General features: G+C 35.3%; 1 protein-coding gene across 1 annotated transcript in view; it reads left to right on the top strand.

The window, feature by feature from the left end:
• LOC129224442 (aspartate dehydrogenase domain-containing protein-like) overlaps positions 1-19,578 on the top strand; it is a 48,247-nt gene that overhangs the window by 11,282 nt on the left and 17,387 nt on the right. Inside the window, exons 4-5 of the mRNA XM_054858897.1 lie at positions 2,322-2,427; positions 8,507-8,627. Coding sequence (XP_054714872.1) covers positions 2,322-2,427; positions 8,507-8,627 — 227 coding nt within the window. The remainder of the gene's footprint in view (positions 1-2,321; positions 2,428-8,506; positions 8,628-19,578) is intronic.

Raw genomic sequence — 19,578 nt, forward strand, 5'->3', positions numbered from 1 at the left:
TCGATTAATTTTATCTGTCTGTTCAATCTACCAACTTCATTCATCAGCTGCAAAAGAAGAGGTAAAATCTGTTGTCTGCAGGAAATGAAATGTCAGAATAAATTAAACTTCCAGCAGATTTTTCTTTTTAAAGCTGCATTTGGAGCTGGGGTTCACAACCTTTCAGGCGCTTCGCCCCTCCCCTTTTAAATACTTATGTAAGGCCATATTTCATGTCCTCCCCTCCCCCCTTTCACACAACCACCACCACTACCATATGTGGTCAATAAAATTGGTAAAAACATAATTTGTTACTGAAAATGATTTTCTGGTTCGGATAGCTGAAGCTGGTTAATTATGAAGATATAGATAAGATCGTATAGAAAATTTAACATTTCCGTACGCAACTTCATTTTAAAACGAGCTGATGTGTGCATCACATGACTTCCTTTTACTCAAATTTATGTCATTTAGCCATTATTTGCAATTTTAATGTGATTCAATTGTTTACTTTCTAATTATCACCAACAGTGGCCAAATTGAAACAAATTTAAAATTAAAAAAAAAACGCCAAATTTGTCGCCAGGTTGGCAAAAAAAAACTTGGCGACCAAAAGAATAGCGAAATATCGAAAAGTGTTCGACATATTAAAACACCACTTGAGTTTATATCGAAATTAGCAATGATTTCCCCCCAAAAAGGGGCAAAAGAACCCCATAGGAACATCCGAATGCAACCAAAAGGGAAGGTGCACAACTAGGCTCCACTAGGACTCTACGCACCGAATTTCAACTTTCTAAGACATACCGTTTTTGAGTTATGCGAGATACATACACACATACGCACCTACATACGTACATACAGACGTCACGAGGAAACTCGTTGTAAGTAACTCGGGGATCTTCAAAATGGATATTTCGGGTGTCTGTTCGTTCTTAGGCATATATCCACAAGTGGTCGGGTTGAAAAAAAAACTCAACATTCATTCGGGGCTGAGAAAAATGTAAGTTTAGGCCGATTTTTGAGTGAAAGTTTTTTTGCGAATACAATACTTCCTTTTTTGTAAAAGGAAGTCAAAATAGTATTTATTAAACACATGAAATCAAAAATGAAAGAATTAAATACGAAATGATTTGAGGTCATCTAGGTGAGAGTGGCATGTAGTACCAGTCATTTTCATTACATCTGTGGGCGGGTTACCACTGTCTGTCTTTGACAAATGTCTGAATATTAACTGTGAAAAAGCTCTTCTCTCAGGTTCCTTTCAATATTTTGTTTTATAGTTTGATATTATGTATGGAAATACAGAAAATATAAACTCACGGAGATATGTGCTTGAGAACATAAGCGATAAGCGATAATGAAGAAAATATTTACATGTGACCTCAAAATTGAGCAAATTTTACTTTTACTTTTCATTTTACTTTTTTAAACTTTCCCGCCTTCTTTGAAATTCTTCTACGCCCCCCTAAGGATGCCCTCTTCCAGGTTAAGATTCCTTGATTTAGAGGTCTTTTTTTTGAGAAATCACGATTGCTTATTGCTTTCATTTTACTATTTTGAGGTCCTATTATTTTATTTTCCCGCCAGCACCCTCTGCAGCATCACTGTCGACCGGCTCCTCACGATGTTGCTCCTATAGCGAAAGCCATCTCTAGGTTGCGTTCATATCCTACACACACGCGCATACATACACAACTACACACACACACAGATACACACACACACATACACCTACACATACACACGCATACACACCTACACATACACACGCATACACCTACACGTACACACATACACAAACACATATACACACACATACATACAGGCACACACACACATACACAAACACACACACAAACACACACACACACACACACACAAACACATACACACACACGCATACATACAGACACCTACACATGCACACACAAACACATACACACAACTACCCACACATTCATGCCTGCACACAGACACAAACACATATGCCTACACACACATACACATACCCTGCCCCCACGCACACAAACACTCATACACACAACTACCAACACTCATGTCTACACACAGACACAAACACACATGCCTACACTCACACATACCGCTACACACAAACACCCCCCCCCCCCACACACACAAACACACACGCCTACATACACACATCCACTCGTGATTGCGAAAAACATAATTTGAATTCAAAATGAAAAAATTCAAATTAATTTTTATTTATTTATTTATTTATTTTTTAGATTTTTTTAACTGTATGTCGTTTCCGAAATTTTCACGTTTTACTAAAAAAGAAATGACGTCTTACTTTAAATCTTCCCTTTTTATTATAGAGCTTGCACGTGACGATGAAGAAACATCCGCTAAGCTTGAAATTGAGGGGTAACCTGAAAGAGAAAAACGCTCGGGTCACAGACGATGCCGTGGTGCTCTATGATGGTGAGAGTTCACCCATTTTTGTTGCATTATTGAAATTATGGACTATTTCTACCAGTTATCAAAATATGTAACCGAGCAGAAGATCAAAATATAAAAGAAATAAAATGAAAGACCATTCAAGTAGTGGGAGACATTAAAGATAGATAACGGGAAGGGGGGGGGTCTTCAAAATTTTCAGATAGTACCAGAACGTTTGTTTTTGTATACAGCAGGAGGCCCATTTGGCACGATCAGGAGGAGTCGCTGTAAAAGTTGTTTTTCAGCTAGTGCATCCCTATTGCTGGAAAAACAATTTGTTCTCCGACAGTCTTTCATACTTTTATCAACGATTTAGTAGTGAAAAATATCGTCTGTAATCAAAAAGCAAAAATCAAAACATAGTAAAAAGAAAACAAACTGAATTACAGTAGAACCTCCATATATCGAACTTCCACATATCAAAATTTTTTATGCATCGAAATCGCAGCAAATTTCTTCGTTCATTATATAGAAAAATTGTTTCTATATATCGAAAAAATCTCTATATATCGAAACTTTTTTCGAGACATTCGTAGATTGTTCTTCCACTTTAGACTGTCTCATGAAAAATGAAGGTAAGGGGAGGAAATTACATTCACTAAAGGTTGCTACGGAACTCATAAGGAATCTGGGGTTGAGGGGTGTGAAGATAGGTCGTTATTCCGTTCTGGAGTTCTTAAATTCCCACAACTTTATTTCAAATTTTAGTTGTGACCAGTGACACTGTAAAATCGGCTTCAAGTTATCCCTTTTGTCTAATGATTATCATTCCTAGTCTTCTTAACTTCAGTAAAAATCATTCAAGTTAAGTAGATTGATTTTTTACTTTTCTCTGGATCACATTGTTAAAACGAAAATCCCCTAATTTTGCGATCAAGTTGAATTGCCGAAGAATATTAAGATGTATGTTGGCGTAAAAATGTAATTTCTGTTTATTTTTTAATTATTAATTTTCATTTAATCCGATGCTCGTATAAATTATAAATTGAGTTTCATATACGAAAATTAGCTTTTATTTTAATGTTTTAGGATACTTTTATGATAAAATAAGATCGTTTCCATATATCAAAATTTCTATAAATCGATTTTTTCCGGCAATTTGCTACTTCGATGTATGGAGGTCCGACTGAATTCACCTGTCATATTTTTAAATTTATTGTCTGATTATTTTCGTTCTATGACATTTTGTACATATTGGTGATTCTCCAAAAAAAATGACATTTTCCAATCACATTTTTTTTAAATAAAAATGATGAAAAAAATCTGAAAAAAAAAAAACTTGCTCCTTGTTGGAAACCTATTAAGTGAAAAATAGAGAGAACTCACTTTAACTATGTTACACTTCAAAAGGGGGGGTCAAATTTTCATACAGCAAGAGACTGGCAAGCAGCACCAGGAGAGTTACAAAATTAATTTCTTAATGGGACGTAACTATAGTAATAAAGAAATAACTGAAGCCTAAATCAAAAAGTATGGTTATTAAATGAGAAAGCAAAATTTATGTAAAACCTCTGTTAACGTACACCCCCCAATTTCTTCAAGTATAAGTCCCACATAAGTTTTTCCATATTATTCACGCTGAATAGCTTACACTCTGAATAACGGACATTCATTTCAACGGGGGAAAAACCAATTGCTACATTAAAACTTTCTTTAAGTTAGCGATACACAGTATGATAAAATTTACAAGAAGAAAAGTTACTTTCTCATTATCTGTGAATTGTTTTATAGTTCAGGAAATACAAACATAAAAAAAAGGAATCAGCATTATTAATAACATGTATTTTACTTTTAATTTAAAGCGACTACGAAATGTATAGCAACATTACTAACCTATTCGAGCAACATTCAGATAAACAAATGTCTAACCAATAAATCTCTTTTGGAACGATTCATCTGAACAACAAAAAAATATTAAACAAACTGAATTATTCCACTGATATATATTTTTTTAAATCGATTGCCAAATTTAATTTTTTTTTCAATCCATCTTATTTTACAATTAATGTTTTGGAAATAAATCCTTATCTACGGGATGCATTACCAGTGCTTGAGAATTAATACTAGGAGAGTGATTTTTTTAGGACAGGAGTATGACAATTTTTTTACGACAGGAGTATGACATTTTCCATACAATTTGCCTGTTGCGTAATCCCAGGATTATAATCAAGGTAACTAATATTATTTTTTTATTCCAACCTCTTAGTTCAACTACACACATTGCGAGTACAATTATTATTTTTCTTTTATTTAACACAGAAATTTTGTCTATGAGAATTACAGCAAAAATGTAACATACCGATTTTGAACAAAGTTTTAGTAAGAATATCAGACAATTCATATGAACTTAATACTCAAGGAATCTAACAAAATGGTGATAATAAACAGTGTTGTAGCACAGCAAATCAAAAATTCCTTTTATTTTAAATCTATAATAATTGAACTCATTTCTAGGACAGGAGAATGACATGAAACCTGGGGACAAAGTTCAAAACGATGTGCCTTGATGATTTAAGTAATTTAATTTATTAAAGAATGCCATTTTACACCTTAAAGTATGTTTTATTTTGTACTAAAAATCGAATTTGTGGAATGTTGATATAAAGTTTTTAAATAATTTAATTCTATTTGAAAAACGGATGGAAACATGCAAAAAGTGATTTTCTGGTTAGTTAAAAAATTTTGTAGAAAAAACTCAATGCTTTATTAAAGTAAGACAAAACAACGCAAGCAGAAGCACAAATTTGTAAACAAATTTGTGCTACAAATTTACAAATTTGTGCTTCTGCTTACGTTGTTTTGTCTTACTTTACTGTTCAGCACAAAGGTATTTATTTATCTTATCAATGCTTTATTGTTTTAATAAGAGTAGGATAACATCAGATAAGTTATTTCTAACTATTAAAAAAATGAAAACATTTTCTGAGTTTAACAATTTTTGTGTTAGGCTACTGGGACGTAATATTGTTAGGATTTTGGATAATTACCCATATGTTTTGAGAATATTAGTAATAAAATATAAGAAATTTTTTTTTAAAATTTACTAGTTAATTTCGAGTTGTAATTTTTTTGGAATATTAGAAAGAGCAAATGTGTTATAGTTTTTTTTTTTGAGCAATCACGATTGCTTATTGCTTTCATTTGACTGTTTTTGGCGTGCTATCATTTTTCCCACCGGCGCGGCGCCACCCTCTGCCAGCACCACCCGTCGCGTCGGCCGGCCGCACGATGCTGCTCCTCTAGCGAAAACCGTCTCCAGGTTGCGTCCATATCCTACACACAAACGCATACATACACGCACCAACACACACGCACACACAAACACATACACACACATATACAAACACCACCATACACACACATACCCCTACACACATACACAAACACATACACACACGCATGCATACAGACACCTACACATACACACAAATACACACAACTGCCCACACATTCATTCCTGTACACAGACACAAACACATATGCTTACATACACATACACATACCCCGCCCCCACACACACAAACACTCATACACACAACTACCCACACGCTCATGACTGCACACAGACACAAACACACACACCTACACACATACACATACTCCCCCCCACACACGCACACATACAAACACACACTCGTGATTGCGAAAAACATAATTTAAATTCAAGATGACAAAATTCAAATTAATTTTTCTTTCTTTTTTTTTTTTTTTTTTTGTAGGTTTTCCTCCTAGTTTAAGGTGATATAATGGATAATTGTGATGCATTTTTACTGCTTTTTTTTCAAATTAATATTGATTCTTTAATGAAAGTTATTACAGGACATTAATAGGGTTTTTGAGTAATGTTGGAAAATTAGTTCAAATATTAGAAAAATACACGCGGGCTTTTATATTGGCACAGTTATTATTTCTTTCTATACTTTTACTTCTGAGCCATGCGCTATTCAACAGTAGATTGGTCTTGTCACAAGGAACGCTGAGCAGGGGTGCCCCCCCCCCCAAGTTCAATGACGCAAATCCCCCCAAAACTTTTCTCATCTCTTTCCTTTTTTTTTTAATTTGTATATTTTTAGCTCTTTTTTTAATTTTATTTACTTTTTAAAAATATTTTTTATTTGTTTGTTTATTTATTTTTAATTATTAATATTATTATTATTATTTTATTAGAAAAGTTCTCTGCTACGCCAATGACATATCCCCACGCAAACTAAATAAATAAATGAAATATAAACAGATTAAAATAAAATAAATAATTTAAATTAAATATAAATCAAGAAATAAATTTAAATAAATAAATTTAAAAAATCTCCCCCCCCCCCCAATTTTGATGGCGTAACTTGCGCCATTATTCCCCCCCCCCCCTGTGGGCACCCCTGACGCTGAGCAACCAAAAAGGTAATGAAATAAACATATTCATTTATTTCATCAGTAAGTAATATTCACTACTAAATATTACTTACTAAAAAATAAAATGCTGAACTATGCACAACACAAAGCATTAAATGTTTTTCACATCCTTTTCTGAAGAAGCATGATGCCGGTTTGCTTTTTTAACGAAATTGCTTAACTCTTATATTATAAATGAATACCTTGTGTTTTTCCCGAATTAGAAGCAAACACAAGAAATATATTTTGTTTCTTGCTATATTTTATTATTTATATTTTACATTTTTTTAAGCAATCACGATTGCTTATTGTTCTCACTTGACCGTCCTTGATGTTGTGATGTTGTGATGCTCAATTGCTCATACACATTCACAATTACACATGCGCGCGCGCCTTTACACACATACACGCACACACCTACGTGCATACACGTAAGCCCTACACACACACACACACACACTCAACTTTACACACGTAGCCTCCCAGGAGAGGGATATGCTTGCGGGAGGGGGGGGGGGCGTTTTTAGAAACAATAACTCCAATGAGTAGGGTCTTGTCGCAACTCGTGATTGCGAAAAACATAATTAGAATTCAAAATTTCAGAATTCAAATTAGAGTTGATTGGGGAAAGTGAGGGTCACAGGTCTTTTTTCTTTTACTACATTTTTACCAATAATCCTCGTTATTTTTCTTCAATGATTTCCTAATGTCTTTGGCCTGTATTAATATTTGTAGACGACCATTGGTCTCCTTGATCTTCATTCTAACCATTTATCAACCAATTGATCGTTGACTTGAGACTTTTCCAAAAATTCAGTAATATGTTCGAGTATCATCATTGCACGTATGTCTCAAACATTCTCAATCGAAATTCAATGGAAAATATACAGCGTAATGAAAAGAAAGAGATTTAAACACCTCACTGTATCTCGAAATAGATGCTAGCGTAAAAGCAAACGTGTGAATTTCATATCGGCTGCTTGAGAAGACATGCGCAGAGCAGCGTTTTTTGATTTGAAGTAAATTTACCAGTTTTAAGTTAATAGGCTTTAGCGTATACATTATTTTTTTTTGCTTCCCGCTTCTATTCCCGCTCTTTTTTGGTTTTTTGCAACCCCAGAAAAATGCGTTTACTTTTTTTTTGTTCCGAAATACGAGGGATATTATTAACGAATATATTTTAAAACTTCATTTTGAAAGGGCAACGTTCAGCGCACATACATTTCCTGACGCTATGCCACTGCTATTCAATACGAATATTGGCAAACTAAAAAAAACTCAACAACTAATCAACTCTATCAGCCATTTTGATGGCAAAAAAATGCGGATGGCATCAAAATGGCTGATAGCTCAGTTCTGATAGTGCACCTCAGCATTGTTGGCACTTGGTGAAAGAGTCAAAAGCAAATCAGGACTTCTACAGTGTGCCAATTATCATGAAGTTGGGCACAAATTTTCCTTTGAAATTTATTTTTTATTTTTATTTTTTTTAAAGTAAACAACGCCGCTTTACAAAATAACGCGTTTGTTTCGCCAACGCTTAATTTTGCAACCCGATTGTCTTGTTTACAATCGATTTTTAAATCAACTCGTCCAAGTCCCAAGTTCGAGTGCCAACAATCCTGAGATCAATGCTCAACTCCATCAATGCTCAACTGCCTTGTTATGCCCACAGGTCCAATCCGGGAGCTTTGTGATTTGGCGCCCAACAACGTAAATACCATGGCAGTCGCTGCGGTGGCTGCGCCCGACCTGGGATTCGACGGAATCAGAGGCACTTTGGTGGCTGATCCGAAGTGAGTCATCTGCTGTTGAGAAAGTGTGGCCAAGAAAGGAAAACGAGCTGATGTGTGCATCACATGACTTCCTTTTACTCCAATTTGATGTCATTTTCTCATTATTGGCAGTTTTTTAATGTGATTCAATAACTTACTCTCTAAATATCACCAACAGTGGCCAAATTGAAACCACATAATTTTTTTAATCGCCAAATTTGTCGCCAAGTTGGCGACAAAACTTGGCGACCAAAAAACTGGCGATATATAGCCAAGTGTCCTCCAAATTATAACACCACTTGAGTTTACATCGAAATTAACAATGATTTCCCCCCAAAAAAGGGCAAAAGACCCCTTTTGGAGCATCCGAATGCAACCAAAAAAGGAGGTGCACAACTAGACCCCACTAGGAGTCTAAGTACCAAGTTTCAACTTTCTAGGATATTCCGTTCTTGAGTTATGCGACATACATACACACATACGCACATACATACGCGACATACATACACACAATTTTTTCGCGAATTCAATACTTCCTTTTTTGTGAAAGGAAGTAAAAACATGGCAGAGAGATGTTATTTTTCAAATGAACTCCGCAGTAGTTACAGAAACGCATTAATTATTCTTCCTTCATATTCTTTTCATAATGTTCTTTGGCATTGTTGTTTCTGAATAGGTTAGTTCAGATTGCTAATATCTACTTCAGTTCAAAATCGTAAAATCAATTTTTTTTAAAGAAGGACGCTTAAACCCAATTTACTTTGAATGTATAGGGTAAGTGCTCCAGTAGTCGGCCGCAGGGACATAAAACTGCTTATAAATAAAATATGTATAATTAAAAATCGGATACGGTGCATTCCTACATTCCTTTACTTGTCCCCAATTATCATCCAGTAACAGTGAACTCGTAATTACTTTTCATTAAGTAGTAATGAGTCATTTTATTTAAAGTGTTGTGCTCATCATCCAAGTTTGCGATTCTGCTTTTTTTTTTTGTTAAGAAGACACATCATCTTTAAATGTTAAGTACCCTTCTTTTTTCCGTTCTACTGTAAATTTGCTTTTACTTACGTTTTAATGGATTGTATAGCATAATACTTAAGTTAAAAAATAAACTCCTTCTTAGACTCAATTTTTACTTCCTTTTACAAAAAGGAAGTATTGTATTCGCGAAAAAAATTTCATTCAAAAAAATCGACCTTTATTTCAATTTTCCTCACCCCCGAATGAATGTTGATATTTTTTTCGACCTGACCACACGTGGATATATGCCTAGGAACCTACAGACGCACGAAATATCCATTTTGACGACCCCCGAGTTAATTACAACGAATTTTCTCGTGACGTCCGTATGTACGTACGTATGTGCGTATGTGTGTATGTATCTCGCATAACTCAAAAACGGTATGTCCTAGAAAGTTGAAATTTGGTACGTAGACTCCTAGTGGGGCCTAGATGTGCACCTTCCCTTTTGGTTGTATTCGGATGTTCTTAAGGGGGTCTTTTGCCCCTTTTTGGATGACATCATTGTTAATTTCGACGTAAACTCAAGTGGTGTTATAATTTGTCGGACGCTTGGCGATATATCGCCAGTATTTTGGTCGCCAAGATTTGTCGCCAACTTGGCGACAAATTTGGAGATTTTTTTTTATTAATTATTATTATTATTATTATTATTATTTTAAGTCTGGTTTTAATTTGACAAATGTTGGTGATATTCAAGAATCAACTACTGAATTACACTAAAATTGCCAATAATGGGGAAATAAATCTGTGTAAAACGTTTTTTTGCTTCGGTTCGCAAGAAACTAGGGTTGAAAATATTTAGCCCTATTATCATTAAATTGGCGTAAAAGGAAGTCATGTGATGCACACATCAGTTCGTTTTTTAGAGGAGCGGCCAACCACTGTGTACTGAATTCTTATGCATTTCCGATAGTCGGCCATGGCAGATGGACCACTGGTTCTATACTGTTTGGTAGATGTACCCAATAGTCGACTACGTACTTAATATGGATTTTTTAAAGTTCATAAAATAGTAATTAAAATAATGTATTGACACCGTGGCAATTTAGCTGTTTTGAGTAAAAATTCGCTTTCTAACGTTATTTCTTCAAAAGAAAATGTTTGAATTTTGTACTTTTTCTGACAAATAGAATTGTTTCATCATTTTACTGCTTCTAATGTTTTATCTTCATAACATCCCCCATTTCTCAATTTTCATTTACCTACATACAGGCCCGTCATCTAGGTAATAGGCGGGGGGGGGGGTTGACCCTCTGTATTTGAAAAACATAATTTAAGTCAGCATTTTTGCTTGTATTTTGATGCATTTTTCCTATAAAATGCACTGAATTCATACCCTTTACCCCCCCCCCCCCCACCTCGTGAAAAACTTTGAAAATACGGACCTGCCAACATAATTGGTCTTACTTCAGTTCTTTCACAATAAAAGTACCTTTTTTATGATGCATTTTGTTTTAGATGTGCCTACGATTGCAAATCTTTTAAGTGCTTCTTGAACGGATTTTAACTTGCTTTGTTTTGAGGTTTCCAAAACTACAATTTTAATTTTATTTTCCGTATGTTGAAGTTTCGTTCTGATGAACACGGACCCGTCAAGTGTCAATCATATTGATCATTAATTCACTCTTTATTGATCATGAATTTTATCAACTCTTTTATTCAGTCTTTATCTTAGCATGCACAGTGAAAACATTATGCGCCAGGGGAGGGGAGATAAGGGGGGAGAGGGAATCTACGTTCTTATGTTTTCAAAATTCCTTTCCCAAAAAATCTGGGTCTTTTCCATTCTTTTTTTTTTTTTCGCAGTAGATGATACTACTTTAGTTAATGATGTAGGAGATAAATAATAATTAAAAAAATTAATTTGAATTTTGACATCTTGAATTCAAATTATGTTTTCGCAATCACGAGTCTGTGTGTGTGTATGTAGGCGTTTGTGTGTTGTGTGTGGGGGGTATGTGTCTTTGTGTGCAGGCATATGCGTTTGTTTCTGTGTGCAGGCATGAATGTGTGGATAGTTGTGTGCAGGTGTGTGTGTTTGTGTAGGTGTCTGTATGTATGCGTGTTTGTGTATGTGTGTGTAGGTGTATGTATGTATATATGTGTGTGTGTAGGTGTGTGTATGTATGCGTGTGTGTGTACGTGTGTGTATGTATGCGTGTGTATGTACGTGTGTGTATGTATGCGTGTGTGTAAGTGTGTGTATGTATGCGTGTGTGTAAGTGTGTGTATGTATGCGTGTGTGTGTGTAGGTGTGTGTCTGTATGCGTGTGTGTGTGTGTAGGTGTGTGTATGTATGCGTGTGTGTGTGTGTAGGTGTGTGTATGTATGCGTGTGTGTGTGTGTAGGTGTGTGCATGTATGCGTGTGTGTGTGTGTGTGTGTAGGATATGGACGCTACCTGGAGACGGTTTTCGCTATAGGAGCAGCATCTTGAGGAGCCGGTCGACGGCGATGGTGCGGAGGGTGGCGGAGGGAAAATAAAATGATAGCACATCGAAAAACAGTCAAATGAAAGCAAAAAGCAATCGTGATTGCTCAAAAATTTATTGCTTGTGATGCATATCCAAACTGGTTGCCAATCGAAAAATAATATAAACATGGATGTTATGAAGACATCAAGAATGCAGAATTATTTCGTAATTATTGGAATAATTAATTTTGTAAGTACAATGCAATGCTGTAAGTTTCGCATTAAATTTTGTTTAAATTTATTCACTCATACCCCATAAGAGTAATGAAAATGAAACGGCCGACTACTGGGCTCACACATGGCCGAGCACTGGATTTCTATGGCCGACTACTGGAGCATTTTCTCGTGTTAACAAAAGGTTAGTTTTTTAAATAACGAGCTGATGTGTGCATCACTTGACTTTCTTTTACTCCAATTTAATGTCATTTTCACATTACTGGCAATTTTAATTTGATTAAATAGTTTACTCTCTAAATATCACCAACAGTGGCCAAATTGAAACCAGATTTTTGAAAAAAAAACATCCAAATTAGTCGCCAAGTTGGGAAAAAACTTGGCGACCAAAAGACTGGCGATACATCGCCAAGTGTCCGCCAAATTATAACACCGCTTGAGTTTACATCGAACTTAACAATGATTTCCCCCCAAAAAGGAGCAAAAAAACCCTTTAGAAACACCCGAGAGCAACCAAAAGAGGAGGTGCGCAACTAGACCTCACTAGGAGTCTACGTACCAAATTTCAACTTTCTAGAACATACCGTTTTTGAGTTATGCGACATACATACATACAGACGTCACGAGAAAACTCGTAGTAATTAACTCGGGAATCGTCAAAATGGATATTTTGCGTGTCTAATACGTTTTTAGGCACTTATGCACGTGTGGTCGAGTCGAAAAAAAAACTCAACATTCATTCGGGGGTGAGTAAAATGGAAATTAAGATCGATTTTTGAGTGAAATTTTTTTCGCGAATACAATACTTCCTTTTTTGTAAAAGAAAGTAAAAATAGTTTTATTTCTGAAACAATTTAGTGAGTCATTATCAGAAAGGTATAGCCTAAAGCCTTATGATGTTTTTGTTGTTGTGTTGATTGCTGAAATTTATAGGTTAACAAAAAACCGCAATCGCTGTCTTAAATGGACGATTACTAGAGCTCTTACCCTATTATTTACACAGTAACAAACCAAAAATTCTGGGGAACGAAGCCTCCCCACTCCCCCAAGCTAGAGAGTGCTCACTATATTCAGCGCAAAATTTGGATCTTTGAGCCCAAAACAAAAGCACAATAGTGGGATGGACTAGATATGGTCAGACTTGGTGAAAAACCTGACAAGATATGGTGGCATCTCACCGAATTTCATTCTACAAATGAGATGACGAATCCAATGTCAACTGCTTGATAATAATTAGGAAGCAAAGAGTCCTACGTTTTAGCAAGACTCGACTCACTTTCAATTGACAGTTTCTGTAAATCTGTCTTTTCCTTTCGCATCACTGCGCGGCAGGTATCGCACCACAATGGCATTTCGCTCTTTACAAATGAGATTTCCATAACTTTTTCTTCCGACTGTTTCTAATATGCCCGTTTTTACTTCCTTTTCCAAACTAGTATGTTGTGGCCATCACGAAACTTTCTTCTATATTTCTCTTTTTTTTTTCTGATCTCTCCCCATGCTTGACGAGGAAGCAATATTCCCAACAAAAACAAAATTACACATGCAAAAAACTTGACGACCATCCCAATGTCTGAATTATGGCAAAAGCAAAGCAAAGAGCAAAAATCGAAAGTTATTTTAAAAGCCTTGCTTGAATTAATTGCAAATATTTTATTTGTTAACAAACATAAGATGGCAACAGTTAAAAATTTTAAATCATTGAGATAGTATCATCTTATACATATAAAATCTGAGTATCTATCTATCTATCTATCTATGTCCAAGCTTCTTCTCCCGAACGACAGTGAACTGACCATCGAACCAGGTATCGATGGATTCGTAATCCTCCCGTCTTCATGTTTAGCTATTTAACATAATCCTCCGATAATAATTAGCGGAGATATCAATTAAAAACTATTAATTATGACTCTTAGATTTCAAAATCAAATCCCTATTTTTCGAAGGCTTTCCTCCATTTAAATTATTATTCAGTGCTTCATCTCAACTTTCCGCAACAATGCTTTTATTAAAATGTATGTGAGCGTGAAGAAAATCATTGAGATGAAAGATCTGTTGCCATTTTTTTTGCTCAGGTAAAATTCTTGTTTTTGTTTTGAGGTTTTTCCTGTAATCAGGGGATTTAAAATGTTTACTTTATGGGGGTTTTCCGCAATCTGCCACAAAATTTCACTGACTTTTTTTTTTTGGTTCAAGCCTGAGTGTTGAACTCGCGTCACTTGACATAACTTTTATTTTCGAGGTGGAGCGTGCAAAGCCGGGCGACGCAGCTAGTAGACTAATAATAAGAGTAGACCGAGCTATGGCAACCCTTTTGCTGTTCATAAACCAAACCATGTGACTGGTGGATATCCTAGCAACAGCGGGCGTTGATCGTAGCAGACGATCAACGCCAGCGCGAAATAAAATAAATAGAATTGATGGAACACGGAAGAATGATCTTTTATGGAGTCCGATTTGTAAATTTGTTATTCTAAGTTGTAAATATTTTGTTAATATAGTGAGTTTTTAGTTTAGATAGTATTGTGCATTTTCTTTAGTCAATTTCAATAACTCTCTAAGCAATAAAAGATGCAATCGACCAAGAAGAATCAGCAAACAGTAAGATTTTTATCTACAGTTTCAATTTAAGATACCGATTAGTACATTTTTGCGTTAACGCAAAACGTTTACGCCATTTCGTTCACGCCAACGCTGACAGCTCCAAATGAAATAAAAGTTACCGAAAACTGATCAAAAACTATTACTAATGTCAAAATAATGCATAACTAAAAGAAAAACAGTTCAATCTCTGCACCTGGAAGTTTTTTTTTTAATGAAAACACATTGTCTTAAAATACATGTCGAGTGCCAAACTATAGATAATGCTGCCATCTAGCAACCATGCTGCCAAAGTCTTCGCCAAGCCCTTCCACTAGTCACATGATACATCTGTGAACCAATTTTCTTCATCAGCAAGAATGAGAAAGCTCGGTCTACTCTTATTATTAGTCTATGGATAGTATTTCCGATCATTTCCATACAATTAAAATCACGAGAAATACGCAGACGACAATCTATTACGATTTATCTTTCTTATTGTTACATTAATAAAACTATTTTTATTCGCAAAAAAAAAAAAAAAAAATCAACACCTCTAGGAGCGATTGGAGTCAAAATTGAACCAAAGCCTGTTTACGTATGGATTCACATATATTCCAAATTTCAACCAGAACGTAGCATTACTTCTTGAGATAGGGCACTCACAATGGAAAAAAAGAACGGGCGATTGCGCTACCCCCTTTTTAGCTGTTGACACCAAAATAAAATCAGCTCTTATACCCACTAAGGGCTACTTGTCAAAAAATTTTTGTTTCATTCCGTTCGTTATTTCTTGAGATACAGCAGTCACAATTGACGACAAAAAACGTTCTATGACTCAACCTCCGTTTGAGCTATTGACACCAAAATTGAATCAGCACCTGCTCCTGTTAGGGACAACATATGGACCAAATTTTGTTTGATTCCGCCTGTTACTTCCTGAGGAATAGCAAGCACGCGTAACTCAAAAAACGTCCCATTGCTCCACCCCTCTTGGAGGAATTCGCGCCAAAAACCAATGGGCACAAGTTCACATAGGGGCACATATGTGTGCCAAATTTCGTTCAATATCATGCGGTAGTTTTTGCTGTAGAGCGGCCACAAAAAACTGGTCACACACATACGTGACACACACACACACATACACACACACACACACACACACACACACACAGACAGACATTTTCCAAAAATAGTCGAAATGGACTCAGCACACCTCAAAACGTTCGAATCCGTCAAAATTCGAAATTCGAAAATTTGCACGAATCCAATACTTTCTTCTATATATTAGATATAGAAGAAAGTAAAAAGGAAGCATTGTATTCGCGAAAAAATTTTCACTCAAAACTCGGCCTTAATTTCCATTTTTCTCACCCCCGAATGAATGTTGAGTTTTTTTTTTCGACTCGACCACACGTGGCCTAAGAACCTACAGACACCCAAAATATCCATTTTGACGACCCCCGAGTTAATTACCACGAATTTTCTCGTGACGTCCGTATGTGCGTATGTGTGTATGTATCACGCATAACTCAAAAACGGTATGTCCTAGAAAGTTGAAATTTGGTACTTAGACTCCTAGTGGAGTTTAGTTGTGCACCTCTCCTTTTATCTCTCTTAGGCAACGAAAGTTGCATTCGGATGCTCCAAAGGGGGTTTTTTGTCCCTTTTTGGGAGGAAATCATTGTTAATTTCGATGTAAACTCAAGTGGTGTTATAATTTGTCGGACACTTGGCGATATATCGCGTCTTTTGGTCGCCAAATTTTGTCGCCAACTTGGCGACAAATTCGGCGATTTTTTTTAATTTTAAATTTGGTTTCAATTTGGCCACTGTTGATATTTAGAGTGTAAACAATTGAACCACATTAAAACTGCCAATAATGATGAAATGACATTAAATTGGAGTAAAAGGAAGTCATGTGATGCACACATCAGCTCGTTGAGGAAAGGATACAATTGTCGATCATCACTGTTGAGCTCACGTACTGTTACTCAGCTATATTGATGGTACTTTATAGTACCATCAATATGGGGAATCAATCAGGAACCCTTTTACATTTGTTCACTCATTTGTAGCAAATTGTATTTCATTTTGCATGTTAATATTTTTTGTATTAAATCATATAAAATGTAATGATCTTTCCCGGACACGCAGTATTTTACTGTTTCCATCGCCCCCTATCTGGCAATATTTTAACTGCGTGATTAAACATGCTGTTGATTCCAGACTGAAAAAAAAAAGTTATCACAGAAGATCATATTACACATAATAATGAAAGCCATTTTCAAAATGTGATACTGATTGCGTATTGTTTGAACTATATCAAAAATAATAAAAATTTTGTAATTTACATTTCAAGTACAAATTGAGATCTGCTAATGTACAGTACAGTACTTATTTATTTAGTAACTAGTGGTACACGCACGGCTTTGCACGTAATAGAAAATTAAGAGGTCTTTTGGTTCGCCTGTATCTTCACAAATAATGTATGGTGAATTTCTCGCCAATTGGCTTGTGCCCATGTTATGGTTCCACGTAATGATAATTTCGTAATTTACTCGTCCATCTTATGATAATTTTGCTTGGGAAAATGTTCTTAAAATTGGATTAGAAAAAGAACCACATCAAATCTTCGAAACATCTTTTCGAGGTGCACACCCCATACTACAAACTAACTTTGTGCCAAATATCATGAAAATCGGCCGAACGGTCTAGGCGCTATGCGCGTCACAGAGATCCTGACAGACAGAGAGAGATCCGGACAGAGAGAGATCCGGACAGAGAGATATCCAGATATAGAGACTTTCAACTTTATTATTAGTAAAGATAAAGATAGGCATGTTTTGGTTATAAATGAGTAGTACAATTTGACTGGTATTTGCGGGGCAAAGTGAATGAGTTTATTTCGATTATTATTCATTCATTTATTAAATTCATTTACATATTCGTTGGTTTATTTATTCATTAACCCAATCCACCGCTACGTGTGGGACTTTTAAAAGCTGTTTCTTTGAAAGTAACACTTAAAATTTATATATATTGCGATGTTATTAAATTATTTTTTATTTTTCCTTAGTGTAACAACAGAGAATATCTGAAATTTTTTTAATGTTAATATTTTTATTGTAGGGGATAGCTCTTTATTTTACAAAATTTTAAATTTAGCATTACTTAGCATTACATATTTAAATTTGGCATTTCAATTTATGATTTTGTGTGAAGATTTAAAAGTGAAATGAACTGTGTTTTTTACATGTGTACACATATATTAAGGAGTTATTCTATGCAATATTTTTTTCCTGAAGCTCATACATTGGCAATAAAAAAATTGATGCACTCTCTGGCGTGTGTCATAAAAGAGCGTCGCGTGTGTGACCGTGTGGAACATATTTAATTTAAACGTCATTTTAATGGTAAATATGGTTTATTTTAGTCAATTTCGTATCACATGAACTAAAACTATCCATGAATGCTAACAACGAGTACCTACAGGGGGGGGGGGGGGGGGGGGGTAATATTACAGTCGCGCACATTTCGTACTGCTTAGGTCATTTATTTTCCTGATGATTACTTTATGCAGCGTGGTATAATTCTTGAAATATGACTATTTATTTGTGTTACTTTCCTCTGATGATTGCTTTATGCAGCGTGGTATAATTCTTGAAATATGACTATTTATTTGTGTTACTTTTCTCTGATGATTGCTTTATGCAGAGTGGTATAATTCTTGAAATATGACTATTTATTTGTGTTACTTTCCTCTGATGATTGCTTTATGCAGAGTGGTATAATTCTTGAAATATGACTATTTATTTGTGTTACTTTCGTCTGATGATTGCTTTATGCAGCGTGGTATAATTCTTGAAATATGATTATTTATGTGTGTTACTTTCCTCTGATGATTGCTTTATGCAGCGTGGTACACTCTCAGAAATGGACTTTCAAATTTGACGAAATTTTCTTTGTTTTTGACGAAACCACTTCCAGGGATATGCTCCGAGCGAACATTTCGTCAAATTGAAGAAACTGCTTTTGTTAGTGGTTTGAGGATGCGAATTTCGTCAAATGTAACGAAATATTTCTTCATTCTAGTTTTGTCAAATTAACAATCATTTTCGTAGTTTTGAGAGCATTAGTTTCGTCAAATTAATTTCGTCATATATGAGGACGTTAATTTCGTAAATTTTTAAGAAAATTTATTTCCTTTTTTTTTTTTTTTCTTTGAGCACATTAATTTTTTTTTTTTTTTTTTTTTTGAGAATACAGTCGAACCTCGTTAATTCGAACACGCTTAAAACAAATAACTGCTGAAATGAACTTTTTCGCAATCTTTGTCTTATTGTTTATTGTTTTTTGGATAAAGCAAACCAACTTTTTATAATAATCGATTTTAATGGTCCCTTTAAGTTCGTTATAACGAGGTTCGACTGTATTTTATAAGATTCGTGTACGTGTGATCAAATCCTAACTTCAGAATCTTACCACCGTAGTTTCCCACTTTATTACGTATAGTCACTTTCACAGGCCCGTCATTTACGAGGTCAGGGAGGGGGTCAATTGACCCCCCCCCTCCCGTCTTGATTTTTGAACATTCATGTTTTTATACATGACTGGCCGTTGTTTTAGTTCGTTTTCTGTAAAATTTTTATTGAGTACAGACTCTTTGTCATATTTGGGAAAAAATTGAAACAACGGGCCTGCAGCCCCCTCCCCCCCC

Source organism: Uloborus diversus, chromosome 6 (genome assembly GCF_026930045.1).
Source record: "Uloborus diversus isolate 005 chromosome 6, Udiv.v.3.1, whole genome shotgun sequence".
Lineage (NCBI taxonomy): Eukaryota > Metazoa > Arthropoda > Arachnida > Araneae > Uloboridae > Uloborus > Uloborus diversus.